The 17,894-nt window shown below is 37.3% G+C and overlaps 1 protein-coding gene across 1 annotated transcript; it reads left to right on the top strand.

Annotated features, from left to right (window-relative positions):
* Window positions 1–531: 531 nt before the first annotated feature.
* cd28 (CD28 molecule) lies at window positions 532–5,394 on the top strand. The gene is made up of 4 exons (XM_088606648.1): window positions 532–687; window positions 2,521–2,865; window positions 3,609–3,733; window positions 3,999–5,394. The coding sequence occupies exons 1-4, from the start codon at window positions 627–629 to the stop codon at window positions 4,095–4,097; spliced, it is 630 nt and encodes a 209-aa protein (XP_088462774.1). The 5' UTR covers window positions 532–626; the 3' UTR covers window positions 4,098–5,394.
* Window positions 5,395–17,894: the final 12,500 nt, after the last annotated feature.

Genomic DNA, 17,894 nt, shown 5'->3' with positions numbered 1-17,894 from the left:
TTCAGCCAACTAGACTGCTTGGTTTTAGTTTTGGTTGAGATATTGAGATACTTTTTAACCCTTTCAATGTGCAGCACACGACTTTGTGGTCTAAAATATGAAAAGAAAACGTACATAAAAAAGGCTGTTCAAAAGGGGTTTAGAAAAGTGAAACCTTGCGTTCTCCAGCAGTCCCTTTTTAAGTTCAATATTTGAGTCAATGCGAATATGCATTACATTTTTTTGTACAAAGACATTTGTAGAAATAAAAGGCCGTAGCTGGTTTTAAAGTAACACTAGTAATAAGGGGAAAGAATGTACGAAAGCTGCAAGATAGAAGGTACCTGAAAATAAGCCTGAGATGGGTTTAGATAAAAACCTCCAAATCTGCATTTTCTGTTTTATGTTCCGCTAATTAAAATGCATTACTTTTGCACCCAGAGCTCTACATGAAGTTAGTATTCATTTCTCATATTTTGCATTTTCCATGTGGTTAAGAGAACCTAGTTCTAACTGTTCACTACCCAAAACATAAGCATTACTGGCACACATATCAGTTTCCTCCTACTTTAACCACTACTGATGTCAGTGCAGACTTTTCCAAAACACTGCAGAATATATAAAGTCACCCATTAACTGCCATCTTCATGAACACCATGATTTGCAAACTTATTGCATTCATCGGTCTCTGCAGTGCTGGAGGGAATGGTGAGTATGCTGGTATACTTCACAATATGTGAATTCCTGAAAAGCAAATAGATTTTTCTTATCAAATGCCTTGTACCAGACTTCCAAGAAAATGTTTCCTAGAATACCATTTTGCTGTTTTGGGACCATATATATTTCTGCCTTTTTCATAACAAATATATTGTATTTTTGCAAAGATTTGTTGCAGATAAGGCATATATAAAAATTGATTATATACTGTAATAACGTGCAGTTTTAGCTTTATTTTCTTTCAGTGATACTGAAGCATTCACTGAGTGGCTTTCTTAAACTCTGCAATCTCAACATCTGGATGTACAGTATGCTGTAACTTTGTGTTCTGCAGATCTGTGCTATGATCAAACATGTTATGGACAGATTTCTGAATAATTCAACGATATGACACAGTGCATTAAACACTGACTTTCATTTTCATAAAGTATGGATGGTGCACGCTGGCTTTTAAATGTTCTCTATGATGTAGTTTTCTAATGCAGTGGCACTGCAAAGATGGAAATCACTGCTTGACCAAACAGAAGCACATTCACAGACTTTCACAGAATTTCAGAAGCCACCATTTCTGAAATGGATATGTACTGTAGCCACCGACAGAAGAGTGCTTTCCCAGTCTGAACAAGGAATTTTCTGTTCAGCATTATAAAATAACTATTAATATTCTATGTCCTAAGGAAAGAACAGATTGAGTGGACTAATTGACTTTACTTATGTCCAAAACAAATATATTTACATTTACATTATCTTCATGGGTTTCTGATACAATATCCATGACTACAACAGACGTTTTCAAGTTGAAGTGCAAAGGAATTTTATTACTTTTAGATAATCTAGTTTAGATGCACTAATGGCTTTGTGTTCTGGTTTACTATTGGCAAACAGTTGGACCTTACTAAGGTACCATCTCAGATGGACACCAGAGATGTGAGAGTTTCTAAATGACCCTTTTCTTTGATGAAACAAGACATCCTTGACACTTCAGCTGTACAGACTTTTACCTGGCAAAGCTGAAAGCTCTAACATGAGAAGAATATTTGGCCAACGAAATTCAGAACTAAGAATATTGTCATTTTTTAACCTAATATTACCTGTCGCTCAGCATGAATTTCTGTTTAATTATATTTTTTTGTATCGGTGGAGAATTGAATGTGAAAAATCTTTAAGATTTCACTTTTCTTTTATGGATTCACCTTTAATGAGTCTGCACTTAACATATAGAATTTACCGATCTTAATTTAAATTGTAAATTAAAATTGCATTATGTTTGCAACATTTCCTGACTATGTCAAATGCTGATGATTTCTTTAGTTACAAATAACTGTATACGTTTTGTATGGCTTGTATGCTGAAAATAATGTGGTGCCATTTATTGCCAATGTAGCACAGAGGGTGTGTGAAGTGTGAAGGCTGAAGGGTTTCAGTTGACCCTTTCTGTATCTAGTTAACACATCAGAGATATTCTAGGAGACTATCTTTACCAGTTTCATTCAGAGCCAGTTAAAGCAAGGCTAATATGTGGTTTTGGAGATGAAGATAAACATCAGGGTATGACCCTGAGCTGGAGATTTTGCTAAGTAAAACCCAGTGCTACCCTTTCAGTTCCGCTGGCTTCACAAAAGTGTGGTAGTTACAGGAAATGAAATTGTTTGTGTCTTCAAGATTGAGAGATGTTTTTTTTTTGTTTGTGTGTATGTGAGTGAAAACAATCGCTGAGGAAGTTCAAAGTCATTGGCTCACTGTTGCCCGACTCAACGCCCGCTTGCGAAACCCGAAACTGAAAGGTGCGACTCTTCTCACGGGCATCTCGCTTTTCACCAACAGCCTTCAAGGTCCTCCAGCCATACCGGGTGGTAGCCAGCGATGGAGTTGTCAGGCTGAGGTGCGCCTTCCATTTTAACGGGAAGGGCGAAGAGCTCAGAGTCACGTTGTATCGTGGAATGGGGAGCGACTCTCTTGTGTGTGCCTCCTCTTTCTATCTCCCGAACTCCACCTTCGAGACGGAAGGGCCTGTAGTATGCAGAGGAGATGCCAGTAAGGATGGAGTAGATCTCACTGTGTCTGGACTGCAGGGTGCAGATACAGATCTGTACCGCTGCAGTCTGGAAATCATGTATCCACCGCCCTATCGACAAAGATACGGGAATGGCACTATCATCTACATTCCTGGTAAGACTTACAGTATTTATTTGAGAGTTCTTTGAATACTAAGGTTATATTGTATATCTATTGTGCAGGTTGGATCTATGGTTGCTAGCAGAGAGCCTGCAAGACTCAGTTCTCAATGGAATGTGGCATCTTGCAGTCAAAACCAAAATTTGGAAAGCTGTCTTATGCAGAGATCTGGAAACGGAACAATTCAACAGTCCTGTAGTAACTGTAGTTAAGTACTAACCAGCTGGTCCCAGGGAAAATTAGAAAAAAAAAAGGAAATATTCTTTTAGAAGTGACAGCTAAGGCTTTTTAAAGGTTGAAAAAAATTAAACAAAGCAGCTTCAAAAAGAGGAAACTTTAATATTCTCAAAGCATAATAAAGTAACGCTTTTTGGTTGCGTGGGAGTGTTCCAATTGATCATGAACCACAGCAACAGTGTGAGTTTTCATTGTACGAATAAAAGACGCTGCGCATACAGCAGAGATAAGGGCTTGGAAAATTTAGCATATCTTAAGTTATCTTAATTCTCTGTGGTTACTGAGCTGCCTTTTTCCTGTAAAGAAGGGGTCTCCCCTGCCCCCGAAATCACGCATTACATATCCAAATCAGACGTCATTTTGGAGGGAAATTACTTCTTTTTAAAAAAGGTTTGCAAAAGGAGGCGGATTAAAGAATTTAATGTATCCATCTGCCCACAGACACAAAATTCTTAGTATTTCAAATACTTTTTAACACTCTAATTTCTGATTACTTACAGAAGAAACAAAGTGTGCGGATCCTGTTGTTGCTGCTGAAACTGACAAGGAAAATATATTATTTTTTTTGCCTGTATCTGTGCTGGCATTCATTATCATCATGACAATTCTCATCTTGACCTACCGGGTAAGTCTCTTCATATTAACGCCAATTATGTACAGTTTTCACCCAGTGTTACAACCACGCATTGCACTGTCCAGTATTGCATTTATAAGTGATTTCTATTTTTTTTGTTTGTTTGTTTGTTTTGGTGATGTTTTGTATTTTAATCAGTACAAAATTAAAATGGAGACAAACTTTGTGCAGTTAACATATTAATCGCTTGTGGTTCTTGATGAGTTTCCTCTTTAGTATACTATACAGAAACTGACTTGTTTTTATATTTTTACAGATACTCAGTCTCAAATACAGAAAATCTGAATATGTGGACATGGCGCCAGTGATTTCAAGGAAAGTGGACTGTCAGTATGGATATGAGAATTTCTTGTGAAGATGTTCTTTCTTTTTTTCACTCTTCTAAGCATTATAAAAATGATTTGTATTTCAAATTCATTTTATAATTCTTACGTTAACATTATATGTTAAGTCTCATTTTTATTATTGACTTCAGTGAGTCAGATTTGCAATGTTAGGTGTGATTCTGCAGTGGATACAGTTGAATGATTAGGTAGCATTTTTAAAAATGCACAATTGAAGAATTTTACATCTTTTAAATACAGGTATATTTATTGTTCTAACACTGCTGGGTGAAGAATGTCTACTTTGTCACGATCAGATTTATGGTTGAAAAGATTACTACAGTACATTATATGTAGAAAGACTCATACTGTATGTGAACAGTAGGGCCCATCTGAATCAATCCATTCCAGAATTGTGATGCAGCCACCTTAACTATGTAAGTGCAAATCAGCAGAATCAATATAGCAATAAAGGAATTGGTAGTATCAAAAGTCTGGAATGGAGCAGACTGCAAGGGTGCAGATTGAGTAATCCCAATTTAATGTATGATATTTTTTACATACCTGTATTTAAACTTTTCCCCAAAAATGACACTGTAATCCAAAATGTAGATTAAAAATCTCCTCAACCTGAATAAATCTGGTGCATAGAAAAAAAGCTAATTTCTTTACATTTTACAATGTTAAGAATATTGACACCAAAATCTGTGTTTGAAACCATGTTGTCTTTGGAATGACATTTTCATGAAAGACCAGGCATATACAGTATTGTATATATTTATTATTCTATATATCATATATATGTGTGTTATAACAATAACAATAAATCAGCAGATGATTCTTATAATAATCCTTTCCAGGAGGAAGTATTTTTCCTTACCTGAAGATGTCAGTAGTAAGGCTGGACAATTTCATCCCAGAAAGGAAATAGTTACTGCTGTCTGCCAGCATCTCCTAACAACACAAGAAAATTGCTCGTGCTTATGAGTTAACACACTCATAAGGCACACTTTAATAGTTAAATCTTTTCCCAGCTAGATGGCACTGTGCTACTATTAACCTCTGTGTTCTTCTCAGTAGCTATTATACCTGATGCTTTTGGTATTCTGGAGAAATCCCCTTCTGAATTCATATACTTTCAGCAACAGACGTTCTTGCAAATACTATACTAATAACACTGAAAATATTGAGTTTAACTGTATGATAATACAGTATGACCAATGTTTTACCTATGTTTTTTGTATTATAATGTAAATATTGAAAAAGCATTAGATTGTTTCCTACATAGTTTGTGAAACGGTAATGCTTAATAAAGATGAAAGAAATTAAGTGTCTCTGCTTCATGTTCTCTTGTAACAGAATAAATCTAGAAAATAATGAGAATTTTAAAAATAAGGTGTTTGAGATGTGCCAGTGTGCAAGATGCAAAGGAACAAGTTATGTTAGTTCTGAAGAAGGATACAGCTGAAACATCTTAATCTTCTTTACAGTTTTCAGTGTGGAATTAACCCTTTACTTCTTTATTTAAAACAATAATACTTAAAAGAGAAAAAGCAAAACATTTAAGGAAACTGCCATTGCTATTAATTTAAGTTGTGTATACAGTATTTTGCATACAAGGCAAATAGGCAATATGCAAATCTGTGTTTTTGTACTGTAGAATTTGCAGCTTAATTAAAGATGTAAAGTTTTGATGAAGACAACAATTCTCACCAAAATTTTACAAGCTAATTTCCTGTATATTTAGAGAGAAATAACGTTTTTTTTGCTGTTTTTTGACTGCTTTGTCTTCTGTCTTAAGGCATTGATGGCAATCTACTGTATATAGAAATTAAGAGAAATACAAGGAAGGACAATACAATATTAAAACAAAATATCTGGAAAATATATTCACTTTGTAAACATCGAAATATTTTTAAAAGCAATGGAATTTGAATACATATGTATCCTTGCATATTTAAATCTACTTCTAGAACACATACTATACAGTTTTATAACTCAAGCTGTGGAAATACATGTAAAGAAACAACAAACACAACTTTTCGACTGTGGAGCCTTCTTTTGTGTTTCTTCAATTTTCAGCAGGGAATAAACCTTTACTTGTTCCTTTGCAGCCTACGCATGCTGACGCAGCGCCCTACAGTATTTGAACATAAATACATGTATACAATAAGCATACATTTATTCTTAATTTCGAAAGAAATGCACAATGTTTCTCATGACTACACATGAATCCGGGTTGGATTTCTGTCAGCATGGACCAAATTAATCACATATGAACACAATCCTAAACCCTACAGTGTATGCTCTTTTACACTGCTTCTCATTGCCAGTGAATGTTTTCTCTTGTGATTAGTGCATGCTGCTTGTGCGTTTCAAATTCCAGGTGGTACAGTAGAAGACACTACTGTACAACATGGTTCCATTTATAGCATTTACATGCAGCATTTATACAGTAGATATGAGTATTGAAGAACCACTTCAAACCACATCAGTCTGCTCATGATTTTAAAGGAATACAGTATGAACCATGTTTCATTTAAGGCAGATAGAGGTTTTGGAAGTTTGTCAATCCACACCTTATCGAGTTTTGGACATGAACAGTGAACAGAAGAGTCTGTGCACATCCATGGGTCATCACAGAAGTGTGAAGCTTTATCCCTGAGATTTGATCACAATACCAGACAAACTAGGTTAGTTTAGCTACGCATCACAGGCAAAAGTGTGTGAGTTATTTTACCCACATACTGTATATCAGTATTTGCATTGTCTGTTTTTTTAATAGAATATGCTGTGCCACTGAGAAAACATGTTTGTTCAATATGTCTAGTATTTACAGGACGATAAGTCATTTGGTGTAGTATCTACAGTACAATGGAGCTACAGTGGCTGTGTTCCAGAGCTCTTAGCTGTTCTTGTGAAATTGAGAACCTTTAGTGATTTTCTTACTTTAGAACGTCATTTCCCTTTGTGGAAGGACACATGGCACCCTGCCTCATTCCTCTGTCCTGGCAAATGTGTCTCTGGTCCCTCTCTTCCCTGGTTTTGGTACCAAGTACTGTATATCCTGCACATATTTGGCAAATATGATACAGAAGGTATATCACCCTTTGTGCTTAGAAATTGTTATTAAGATATTGGATCATTCTTTGAAAGGACTGAGTTTTAACACCTGCATTTTAAATTGAGAGGTGTATGTAATAATGTATTTGCAAATATTGTAATAAATAATTGTAATGGAGAGGCCAAGAAAATGCATTCCCTTCCTGTGCTTCAGTGTGAATGTTCATACTGTTGTGAAAAGACAATGGAACACCAGCATTCATACATGTAAGAGATCTTTTTTTTTATGTCGCTTGCCTTACTGCACCAGAGATGTGTATGTGTTGGGCTCTCTTCACACTCCATCTTCCTCATTTCACTGATTAATCCAAAAACATCAAGGTATGACATAATCACTATCACAGTCAGCCATAACTGTCTGAGCTTTAGAGTACTGTGTTGCCAGTTCCTGGCTCTCTGTGCTTGGAGCTTCAGATCCAACAGAGGCAGATTATCTGTTAGCTGGCAGGCAGCTTCTCTTTGCACACCATCTAATATTACTTTATGTTGCTTCTTCTTCATTTAATCTGCAGATCAGTTAAAGCTTCCCACACCTTTTGTGTTTTGTATCACAAGTGCTACACACTGTACGTCTGTGATGCTTGGCACACCCACACAATGCACAGAAAGCGACATTCTTTGCTACTTTCCATTGGATTTCATACTGAGATGCATCCTTTTAGAATAAATTCAGCTTTCTTTTTTTAAGTTGTGTGCTCTATTTTATTGCCCGCAAACAAAAGCTATATTTGTAACAAGGCAAAATGTTTGCTGCATTCTGATAGAGGGTCATGCAAAGCATTGTCAGTCTCAGGGCTACAGTGTAGGCCTTTTAAATCTGACAATCCCAGTAGCGTCAACTGCAAGGCCAGACTGAGAATACATGAACCCTGTCACCCTGGAAACCAATCAAGTGTGTCTTTGAGAGGCGAAAAGAAAAAACACAAATTATAAACTGAAATAACCTGCTAAATGGACACAAATCTACCTGCTTCTGGGCAGGTGTTCCCAGTCCTCATCCTGGAAGCCCTGACACCTGCTGGCTTTTATTGTAGCCAAGCTCTCTGTGACACAACTCAACCCTTAATTGACTTAATAATATGATTCATTTGCACTTTTTGTTTTCATGTCTTGTGAAGAAAGAATTATCTGCTGTGCAATAAACAATTCTCTAAGAATAACACTAACAGTAAAATAGAATGGTAAGAATAGAATAAGCATAACTTATTAGTATCAGCTAACAGTCTGAGCAGCATCCTCTCCAGGCATCTGTGACAAGGCAGATAGGTCAGGCAAGGCAACTTGTTTATTAATACAAAAATAATACAAATCTCGCATCTGAACCTTTAATATACCATAGTCGGTGTTATGTGTTGCAGATGGGAGACGGCCTGGAGAAGTATCGGAAAGAGGCTCAAGAGAACCTAAAAGAAGCCCAACAGGCCCAGAAGCGTTGGTATGACCAGAATGCACACCACTGGGAGTACCAGCCAGTTCTTGCTCCTGCTTCCCTCTGCAAAGAGTAGGCTGCTGGCCAAGTGGCAAGGGCCTTACACCATCCTGCATAAGGTGTCAGAGATGTCAGAAAGGGCATTCCGTGGAATGACCAGGAGAGCAAAAAATACCCTATGCGTAGTGGCAAAAAGGCCTGGCTCAGGAGGTCAGACGATGTCGGGTAGAAACCTATGCCCTTAGGCCGTGAAGGAGATGACCTGGTGCTAGGTGAGTCTCAAGATACCCGATCCCTCAATGCTGAGCAAGGAGGAAAGGGTGACCCGGAAATATAATATAACCGGTTACAAATGAAGTTCATCACCCAGGCAAGGGGAAGGAAAACGTAGACGTACCACATGAACCTCATTAAGGAATGGAAAGAAGGGGAGTCTGCCACCTTGCTTATGGTGTGTAAGGTGGAGGAGAGAAAAGATGACTTTGCCGATTTATAGACATGGAAGCAGCAGGCAGAAATGAACGTAAAACACCTGACTGTGGGCCAGGTAGCTGAGTTGCAGCAACTGTTTGTGGAGTTTCCTGCCCTGTTGGCACAGAAACCCGGGAAAACCAGCATCCTTCACCATGCCATTCACCTCAAGAATCCTACACCAATTCGGCACAGACCACATCGCGTGCCTGAGAGGGTAGCTGGAGTTCTGAAAGCGCAGATCCAAACCATGAGAGTTGTGGGAGTTATTGAGCCATCGTTCTGTTTTAAAATAACTCACTTGGGCACCCCTTCTGCCCTCCCTGTGACAATCCGTTTAAGATTTTCCATATTATTTACTGCTGCAAATGTCATCACACACATACTTACTTTTCAGCATCTTGGTCAAGATACATCTTTATCCAGAAAAGGCCATTTTCTTCAGTGTTCTGAAACCACTCGCACAAAGTGTTACAAAGCGTTTTTCAGGACCCTATGCAGACAGCAGAATCCGGAAGGGAGTGAACAAACACGGGGAGGAGACAAGGAACTGGGCTGGTAGGAGAACAGGGGGGCGTGACGAGTGTGCACTGGTGCTAGGGAGGGCGTGGTCCAGGCGAACAAATCCGAGGATGTCTGTAGGGAGAAAACCGTAGCGAAGTCCAAAAGCCATTAAATCCAGGAGGAGACAAAAACAAAACACAGTTAAAAGCCAGAGTACGGGGTGCGAGTACGGGGAATAAAAATGGGTAACAGAACCAGGTGCTCCAAGTTCCGGACTCGGCTGGTTCAGGACGCTAATAGGAGGCGAATGCCCTCAAGCCGAGGACGTAGGGCGACTTGGTGGTAATAATAATAATAAACTTAATTTTATATAGCGCCTTTAAAGGTGGCTTCTCAAAGCACTTTACAGGATGACAATAACAATAAATAAGAAGACTACAACAATAAATAAGAAAATTTCACAAGACAGGATACAATTATAATTACAACAATACAACAATAACAATAGAGGAGACCGTGGAAGATGGTATTAAGAAGAGCAGAGGGGTGAAGAATGGAACCAGTTAAGTAAAGGCTTTTCTGAAAAGGAGGGTTTTGAGTCTGGATTTGAAGGAGTTTAGAGAAGGTGACTCTCTAATATCCTTGGGCAAAGAGTTCCAGAGCTTGGGGGCATAGCAGGAGAAGGCCCTGTCGCCCATACAATGTAGACGGGCTTGGGGGACAGTAAGGAGGGCAGAATTTGAAGAGCGGAGGTTGCGAGGTGGGGAGTAGGGCGATAAAAGTTCAGACAGGTATTGAGGTGCCAAGCCATGTAAAGCCTTGTAGGTGAGCATGAGGATTTTAAAGTCTACGCGGAATTTGACCGGAAGCCAGTGCAAGGACTCCAGGATAGGAGTAATGTGAACACTTGCACTAGACCTGGTCAGGATTCTGGCTGCTGAATTTTGGACATACTGCAGCTTGTTCAGAGTAGATTTAGATACCCCAGGGAGCAGAGCATTGCCGTAGTCAATTCGAGAGAATACAAATATGTTGATCAGCTTTTCAGCCACAGTTAATGATAGCATAGGGCGTAGTCTTGCGATATTTCTAAGGTGAAAAAAAGATGTTTTGACAGTATGCTGTACATGTGGGTCGAATGTTAAGCCAGAATCGAATATAACCCCAAGGTTTTTCAATTTTGATTGGAGCTCAAGTACAGAGCCATCTACAGACAGGGTTACAGGACTGGCTTTACGAAGTTGATGGGGGGTACCAATAAGCATGACTTCAGTCTTGTCACAGTTAAGATGAAGGAAGTTTTGAGTCATCCAAATTTTTATGTCAGAGATGCAATTAGATAGAATAGAGACAGCCACATCAGTGTCGGGTTTGGTATGGATGTATATTTGAGTATCGTCAGCGTAAAAATGAAAGCTGAGGCCATGTGATCTTAAAAGCTGACCAAGTGGGAACATGTAAATGCTGAAGAGCAAGGGGCCTAGTATTGAGCCCTGAGGGACACCAGACTTGACAAGAAGTAGGTAGGTGACTTGGTAGGCAGGCCTCCAGGCGTCCGTCTTCCAATACTGAGCCCGGAATAGAGTGAGCGTCTGGCTTTTGTAGGGAAGGGCTGGAACAGGGAGCAGGTGCACAAAATCAACTAAAATGTGAAAGAGCCGGAGCGCCCTTAAGGGAGGGGGGGATTACAATCATGACACAAAGTGTCACTCAGTAATTATTGACTTCAGCCTCAGAGCTCACAGTAGATTGCACTGCTAATGGAATGCACCCATAGTGTTTCAGTTCGTCCCACAACATTTCATCACAGAGGACTCTGGAGAATCGAATCAAACAGGTCTAAAGAAGTGAAAGGGATTGTAGGTCTGGCAAGGTCTGAAGATTATGCGTTAAGCTTCATTTCTTTCTTGGATCTTTATACTGACTCCTACATAAGCAAGCCCCTTTTTTAAAAAAAGGTACTTAATCTAGGCTTCCTGTTGTTCTGTCAACATCTGAGGTCCACACACTGTTTAACAAAGGAGAACGCACTGCACAGGACTTGATTCTTTTACGAAAGAACACGTACCGTACACTCTCAAGAGAAGGTTAACCTTTCATCTGGTGTATCTCGACAGTGTGGATGTCTGCATGTTGAAAGGATTACCCTTGCTCTTGCTTAAGTCTTGATGTAACCAAAACTACCAAGCTAAAATTGCTCACACCCAAAGAACAAACATCTGTCTTTGTGGCTTAGTTGCCAAAAATAACTGCAACAGAGGAACAAATTTGCACCTCTGAAAAAGGTACTGAAGAGTAAGCAAGCGGAAACAACATGAACTGAAGTGAAATAGAAGCTATGAAAATTTCCACCTTTGGGAAGACATTTTGAAGTGAAATATGTGGCATGATAGCTTTCTCATAAAGTTAAAAATAAGAACTTGGATCATGTTTTGATCATTGAACATGGATCAATCTTTGTTTTGAAACAAGATTACATTTATATAGATGGTGGGATAGTTCATGTCTCATCATCACACATCTGGTACTATACAGTATATTCATATCTTTCAACAAATCCACTCAAAGCATTCCAAATGAAATCATGGCTAATGTTAGCCAAAATTCCAGTTAAAATGGTATAGAAAATGTCCAAAACACAGTGGCAATCATCCTTACTTGCTGAACGCTTTGCTTTCTGCTGCATTGGAGGTTGTGACATCTCAGAATTTACCTTCTTTGTCAGAAAGTCTTCAAACTATATATATTCAAATATTCATCATCTTTCTATGAATTGCCTTCTTCATAAGAGCTATCTCAGCATGTGTCTTCAGTTATTCTGATTGCAAACCAGCAAAATCTTTATTTCTGCTTCCCAGGTTTTATGGGAGCCACATCAAAAATGTTCAAATACCCCTGTTTATAGTTTGTCTCAGTTTCCCAGATTGTTTTATTTTGCCAGATTTAAAATATTAACTATGTATAATATAGCCAAGCTTCATATGATTACATAAACTGCATGTAAAAGTGATTATTGCATTTTAAGTACTGTATTACAATATCTGCAAGATATTACACTGTTTGGATTTTGATTGTAGCTGAATTCAAACTTAATTGATCTCATACAGTAATTAAGCTAACAATGTTTTTGAAAAGAACCATGTTCTTCCTTCAGCGAAACAGCAGGAGTTCTCATTTTCCCAATGAAATTTGACAAAACTGTGAACTTGAGTTTTGTATTTTAAACATTTTAAATGTTTCTGGGTGTTGGAGGGCTAATAAGAAACAGTTTTGAACCATAAGGTCGGGCTCATGAATGTCTGAGGAGGGTATGTTCAGATTAGAGATTAATTTCTCTGATTTTATTGTCAACATTTGTCACTTTGTCCCATAAGTATATCAGCTTGATTTTTGACAAGATGACAGAGAGGAAATGACAAGAGTGTTCAGTTCCTCTGTAAAATTAATGATTATTGAGGTCAGTGCCTTTATCTCATACATTTCAGAGAAACACCAAAAAGAACAGGAAATGAGGTACACGTTCTAAAAAACAAAGGTGTTTTTTGATGCGTTTTTCCTAGAGCGAACAATTTATCTCTACTCCACTATAAAGGGAAACTACTACCAGTGTATGCTGCTGTTGCAAATATCACAATTAGAAATGTGAAAAAGAAGAAAAAAGCAGCTTAGTTTTGCAAACTAAATGTGTGATTTATTTTCGTATTTTTAATAAAATAATACTGAAGTGTTAAGGACAATTTGTACAGCATGTGCTCATCCCTTAATCCCTTCAGTGCTTATATTATCTCTGAATTAAACGATTAAAGAAGTCGTTCAAGCATTTTCCACTACAATAGGTATACTGCAGTAGATGTTATCTATGTACAGAATACAGTATGTTGCAAAGTCACAAGTATCGATCAATTCAGTTGACATATTCTTATAGAGTCCTATACTTATTAAAACTGCCTCAAAAGCTGTATTATATTGCAGTTTAAAGCAAAGCTCAGTTTGTCATTGAAGATCATCCCCACCCTATTCTTTCCCATTTTCAACTGCTACCTTCAGGAGGTGGTTTAGAATGTCTATGGATCAGAAAAATGTATACAGTACAATAAATATTTTGTTCCCTGTGCAACTGGTATCTTAAACTTAGCTAAGTGACTGTTTCCTACTGTATGTGAATCTATCGGATTAGTGTAATGAGAGTGTAATATGGACGGCGAGAGATCTGTGAATATGTATTGTTGCATGGCTAGGACTATTATTTGTTTTTAACATGTATTTATTTTAAATTGAGTGCGTTTTTTTATAGTTTTGTATGGGGATGCTGAAGACAGATTTCCACCCTTTTTGATGGACAAAGTCATAGTGTATATCAATAAAGAACTTTACAGAAAATAAAACATCCTACATACAGTGCCAGCCTTATCAAATGCATCCTAATTTTATTTTCATACAAAGACAACAGGGAAAGAATGCACGCATAAGGACTTAAGAACATAAGAAAGGTAACGAATGACAGGTGGTTATTTTGTCCTTCTAGTCCATTTTAAAATTCTGTTTTAGACTGTCCACACTACCGATTGTCTAAACAGTATCGCCAAAATTAAACGTAAGTGATAACAATTTAAAAACCTTAAAATAGACTACAAATGAAAACAAAAACAGAACAGGACAGCAAGCTAATTGCAATGTAGTTTGCATCTTTGACTACAGAGGAGACATTAGACATCAGGTGTGTGAACAAAATGGCTATCAATAAACAAATATTTATTACAATAAGTTACACAAATATATCACTCAACATTTAAGTTATGTTATACAGTATACAGATATTTACATTATTGTGAGTTAATAAAGTTCTACCACCTGCAGAAAACACAGAATTCTCCTTGACATCCAGACACCTACAAATGGGTGTTTTATCAAAGAAGGATCCTGCCCAGGATTAAATCATTACCTTAAACAGATGTTAAATGATCCAATTTTCCTATTCCATAATAGAGCACCTCTAAACAATGAGAGATGTATTTTAGCCGAAAGATGTCACAATTATGAAATTCTGAATTTAAGACAGCAAGTCCCCTGAGAGTGGGATTATTCCTCTAGGGCTCAGATTATCCTTTTTAACCCCTAAATGAAACTCAAAGTCAGTGTATTCTGGGAAAGGATGTACCCTTTGATAATCCTGAATTAACTTGGAAAGGATACAGAGTACAAGCCTGGTCAGGGTCTTTAAATAAGGGACACTCCCTGTACAGTACCTCCAACCTGAGCCTCCAGATTTTTAAAAAGTTTTACTCAATGCATACATTAGAAAGAAATCAACAAAAACATAATAAAACAACAAACAAGTTGTATTGTCTTTCTTCAAAAGGCAATATATCAGGTTGTGACACAGCTACCTAAATTATGATGTAATTTTCTCCTTTCAGGTCTTCTCTAATGTGTCTTCTACCTTGGATACAAATTTGCGAGTGATGGATTTTTATGAAGACTGGACATGGAATGATTTTCTCCACCTTCCCAAAAATGTTAAATAAATAACAGAAAATACTGAAAAGTATTAATTATTTTTTTCTATTGCATTGACATATGACATTGATAGTCTATTGTATGATGTTTATGGAGAGAAAAAAAGTGGTTTGCACATTTTTGCACACCTTTACAGGTATGTGTTTATTTATGACAGAATGACAAGAGGCTACTGTATGTGATATTTATTAACTTCATTGACAGGCAAAAATAAAAGGACAGCTAAGCACTCTCCCTAAGTCTCTGAATGGTTAGAATTCACTGAATGACAGCTATTTCTAACTATTAGATCATCTTTTTCTGTATTGGATTAAAAAAAAATGGGGTCTTTAGCACCCAATTCTTGTTTTTTTATATTTCCTTAGCACACAGGACTAAATTTTACTCTGCAAATTTACTTTTTTATAGGAAGGAGACACAAGTTTTTATGCATTTTGGCGAATTTTTATTTTTGTGATTGTATTTTGCTGGTGAATTAATAAATTATTGATGGACTTTGTAACTTCGCTAAACTGATATGCTAGATAAATATCCCTATGAAAAGATACATTTGCTTTATGCTGTCATATCTGGTTATGAAACACGCTGTTGAAAAGCTTAGGTTGCCTTTTGTCTTGTGATATAAAATCTGTGGTGCTGTGTTTTGATGTTGCAAGTAAATAATTATAAGACACCCACTTTGCAGTTTCTGTCTGAAGTGCTGTTGTCAGCATTATGCTGCTGATTTGTTTATTACAAACTAGTTCTGTTGCTATGAAAACAAACTTAATGGTTGTATTGTAAGGATATTGGGGGTCATTTGCATTTGCGATACTTTGAGAAACAATAAAAAATATTTTGGTCACGTGAGGTGTCCTTCAGTCCCACTTGGGACAAAATGGCGATTTATACTTTTGAAATGGAATTTGTTTAACTGAAGTCTGGAAGGGATAACTATCAAAAAAGCCAATTTCACACAGCCAATTTCACACATCACAATCATTACTGCCTTTCAATATATATGTATATATACTGTAACACTCACAACTCTTCTCATATTAAACTTAACTTGTTAACTTTTTTCTCTGAATGGGGTTCCAGCCTCCTTGTCCCACGGCCAAAGGGCTGCCCCTTAAAACGCTAAACCAAAACTTACCACAGTTAAAATCCTCAATACATGTTCACAAAGGATTTGGTTCTTGGATTTTCCTCGTAAAACAGTCTCATTCTAAAATCCAGTTAAATAAGGGCAACTTAAATTTCAATGAAAAATTAACTAGGTCAATGACAGATGACGTTTTCTGTTTTAGTATTCCATATTATTTACACGTCTCTGCAATTCTGCATCACGTTACTAAGAAGATTTGCAAAACAGATGGAAAAATTAAGCCCTGCAGTAGAATTAATAGAGGTGCACACTGATTTTCTAAATCTCATCTGCATGAGAACAGTATGTTGCTTAAGTGAAAACCTTGCTTTAATATTGTTACAGCTATTGCGACTATTCAAGCGCCTTTAAGGATCCACTATACAATGGGTAACATCTAGCTAATGTCAATGTTTCCTGTTCTCAAGAGCTTCAAAGCGAGGAGATGTTTACTGAGATGCTGAGATGCGAAGGTGTGAGATTCACTGATCAACGCAATTCTTGAAATTTACCTTGTTTGCCTTAATTAAGTTCGTTTATCATCAGCAGTCTAGAAACAGAGCATAAAACATGCAGGTGCAGAGAAACAGAGAGAGGTACTGGAGGGACAACAAGAGACAAAAACACAAAGACCCGAGAGGTCCTTGTCCAGATCGCCTGGAAAGACCGAATTGAAGTTAAGTACTGTATTTGAACCCTGTTAAGTAAACTTGCCTGTATAAAGAATCCCTCAGGTAAAAATGGCCTCTCCTGGCTATTGGGTGTATTTTTAGAAAAGGAAGATAGGTTCCCATTCATTTTGTAACATATGGGTTTACAGGAGAGAGATTTAGCTATCAGATTCTGTTTGGTTTAAAGGCATCTTTTCTCTTTGGTCTGTGTAGGCATTATATTAGAGAAGTTGAATACTTGATAACAGTCTGGTGTTTTTCTGGGTGGTCAAGACGTAGGCCCCTGGGATTATATGATAAATAGTAAATTATAAATTTAAGAAACATTAGGAAAAACTAATTTTTCAGGCACACAAAGGAGCAAAAGTGTTTAAATATGTTTCTCACTTTTCCACCACAAATACCAAACTTTTACATGTCCAGTTTATCTCATCGCATCAAGGTTCAACTTTTTCATAAGCTCGAAAGGTTTCTGATGAATGTTTCTCCTTTGAGCTGAGACATCAGAGAGATGGAACTTGGATATGGAAGAGCTTCTGAAGATTATAGACTCTCCTACACTTTGTCCTCATTAACCTGACCAAGCCCCTATGTATATCTTACAGGTTTGACTAAGAAAAGGATCTTCCACACACTGTTTTCCACAACATTTGTGTTTTCACAGTATCAGTAGCGGTCTGGCCCACACATTTCCTTTATGCTTTTTGAGTTTTAAACTAGAACAAAATGAATCATTTCTGTTTTCAATCAGCTCCATGATCCCCTTCTTAAAGAAATTTAACCTATTAGATATTTGACCTATTTCATATTTATGTTCAATAACTTTCTTATGAGACTAACTCTTTTTCGCAAAGATTCAAATTTTTAAGGCTTCCTCTTTCTGAAATGCAAAGCAAAGGCCACTGCTCTTTTCTCCTACTGATGTATAAGCATTACCTTAAACACACTTCAAATGTATGAGATCAAAGGTGACAAAAGACACCTTCAT

Source organism: Lepisosteus platostomus, chromosome 14 (assembly GCF_059453375.1).
Source record: "Lepisosteus platostomus isolate fLepPlt1 chromosome 14, fLepPlt1.hap1, whole genome shotgun sequence".
In the NCBI taxonomy this organism is placed as follows: Eukaryota; Metazoa; Chordata; class Actinopteri; order Semionotiformes; family Lepisosteidae; genus Lepisosteus; species Lepisosteus platostomus.
Note: the sequence above shows the minus strand (reverse complement) of the source record. Positions and strands in the feature narration are given on the sequence as shown.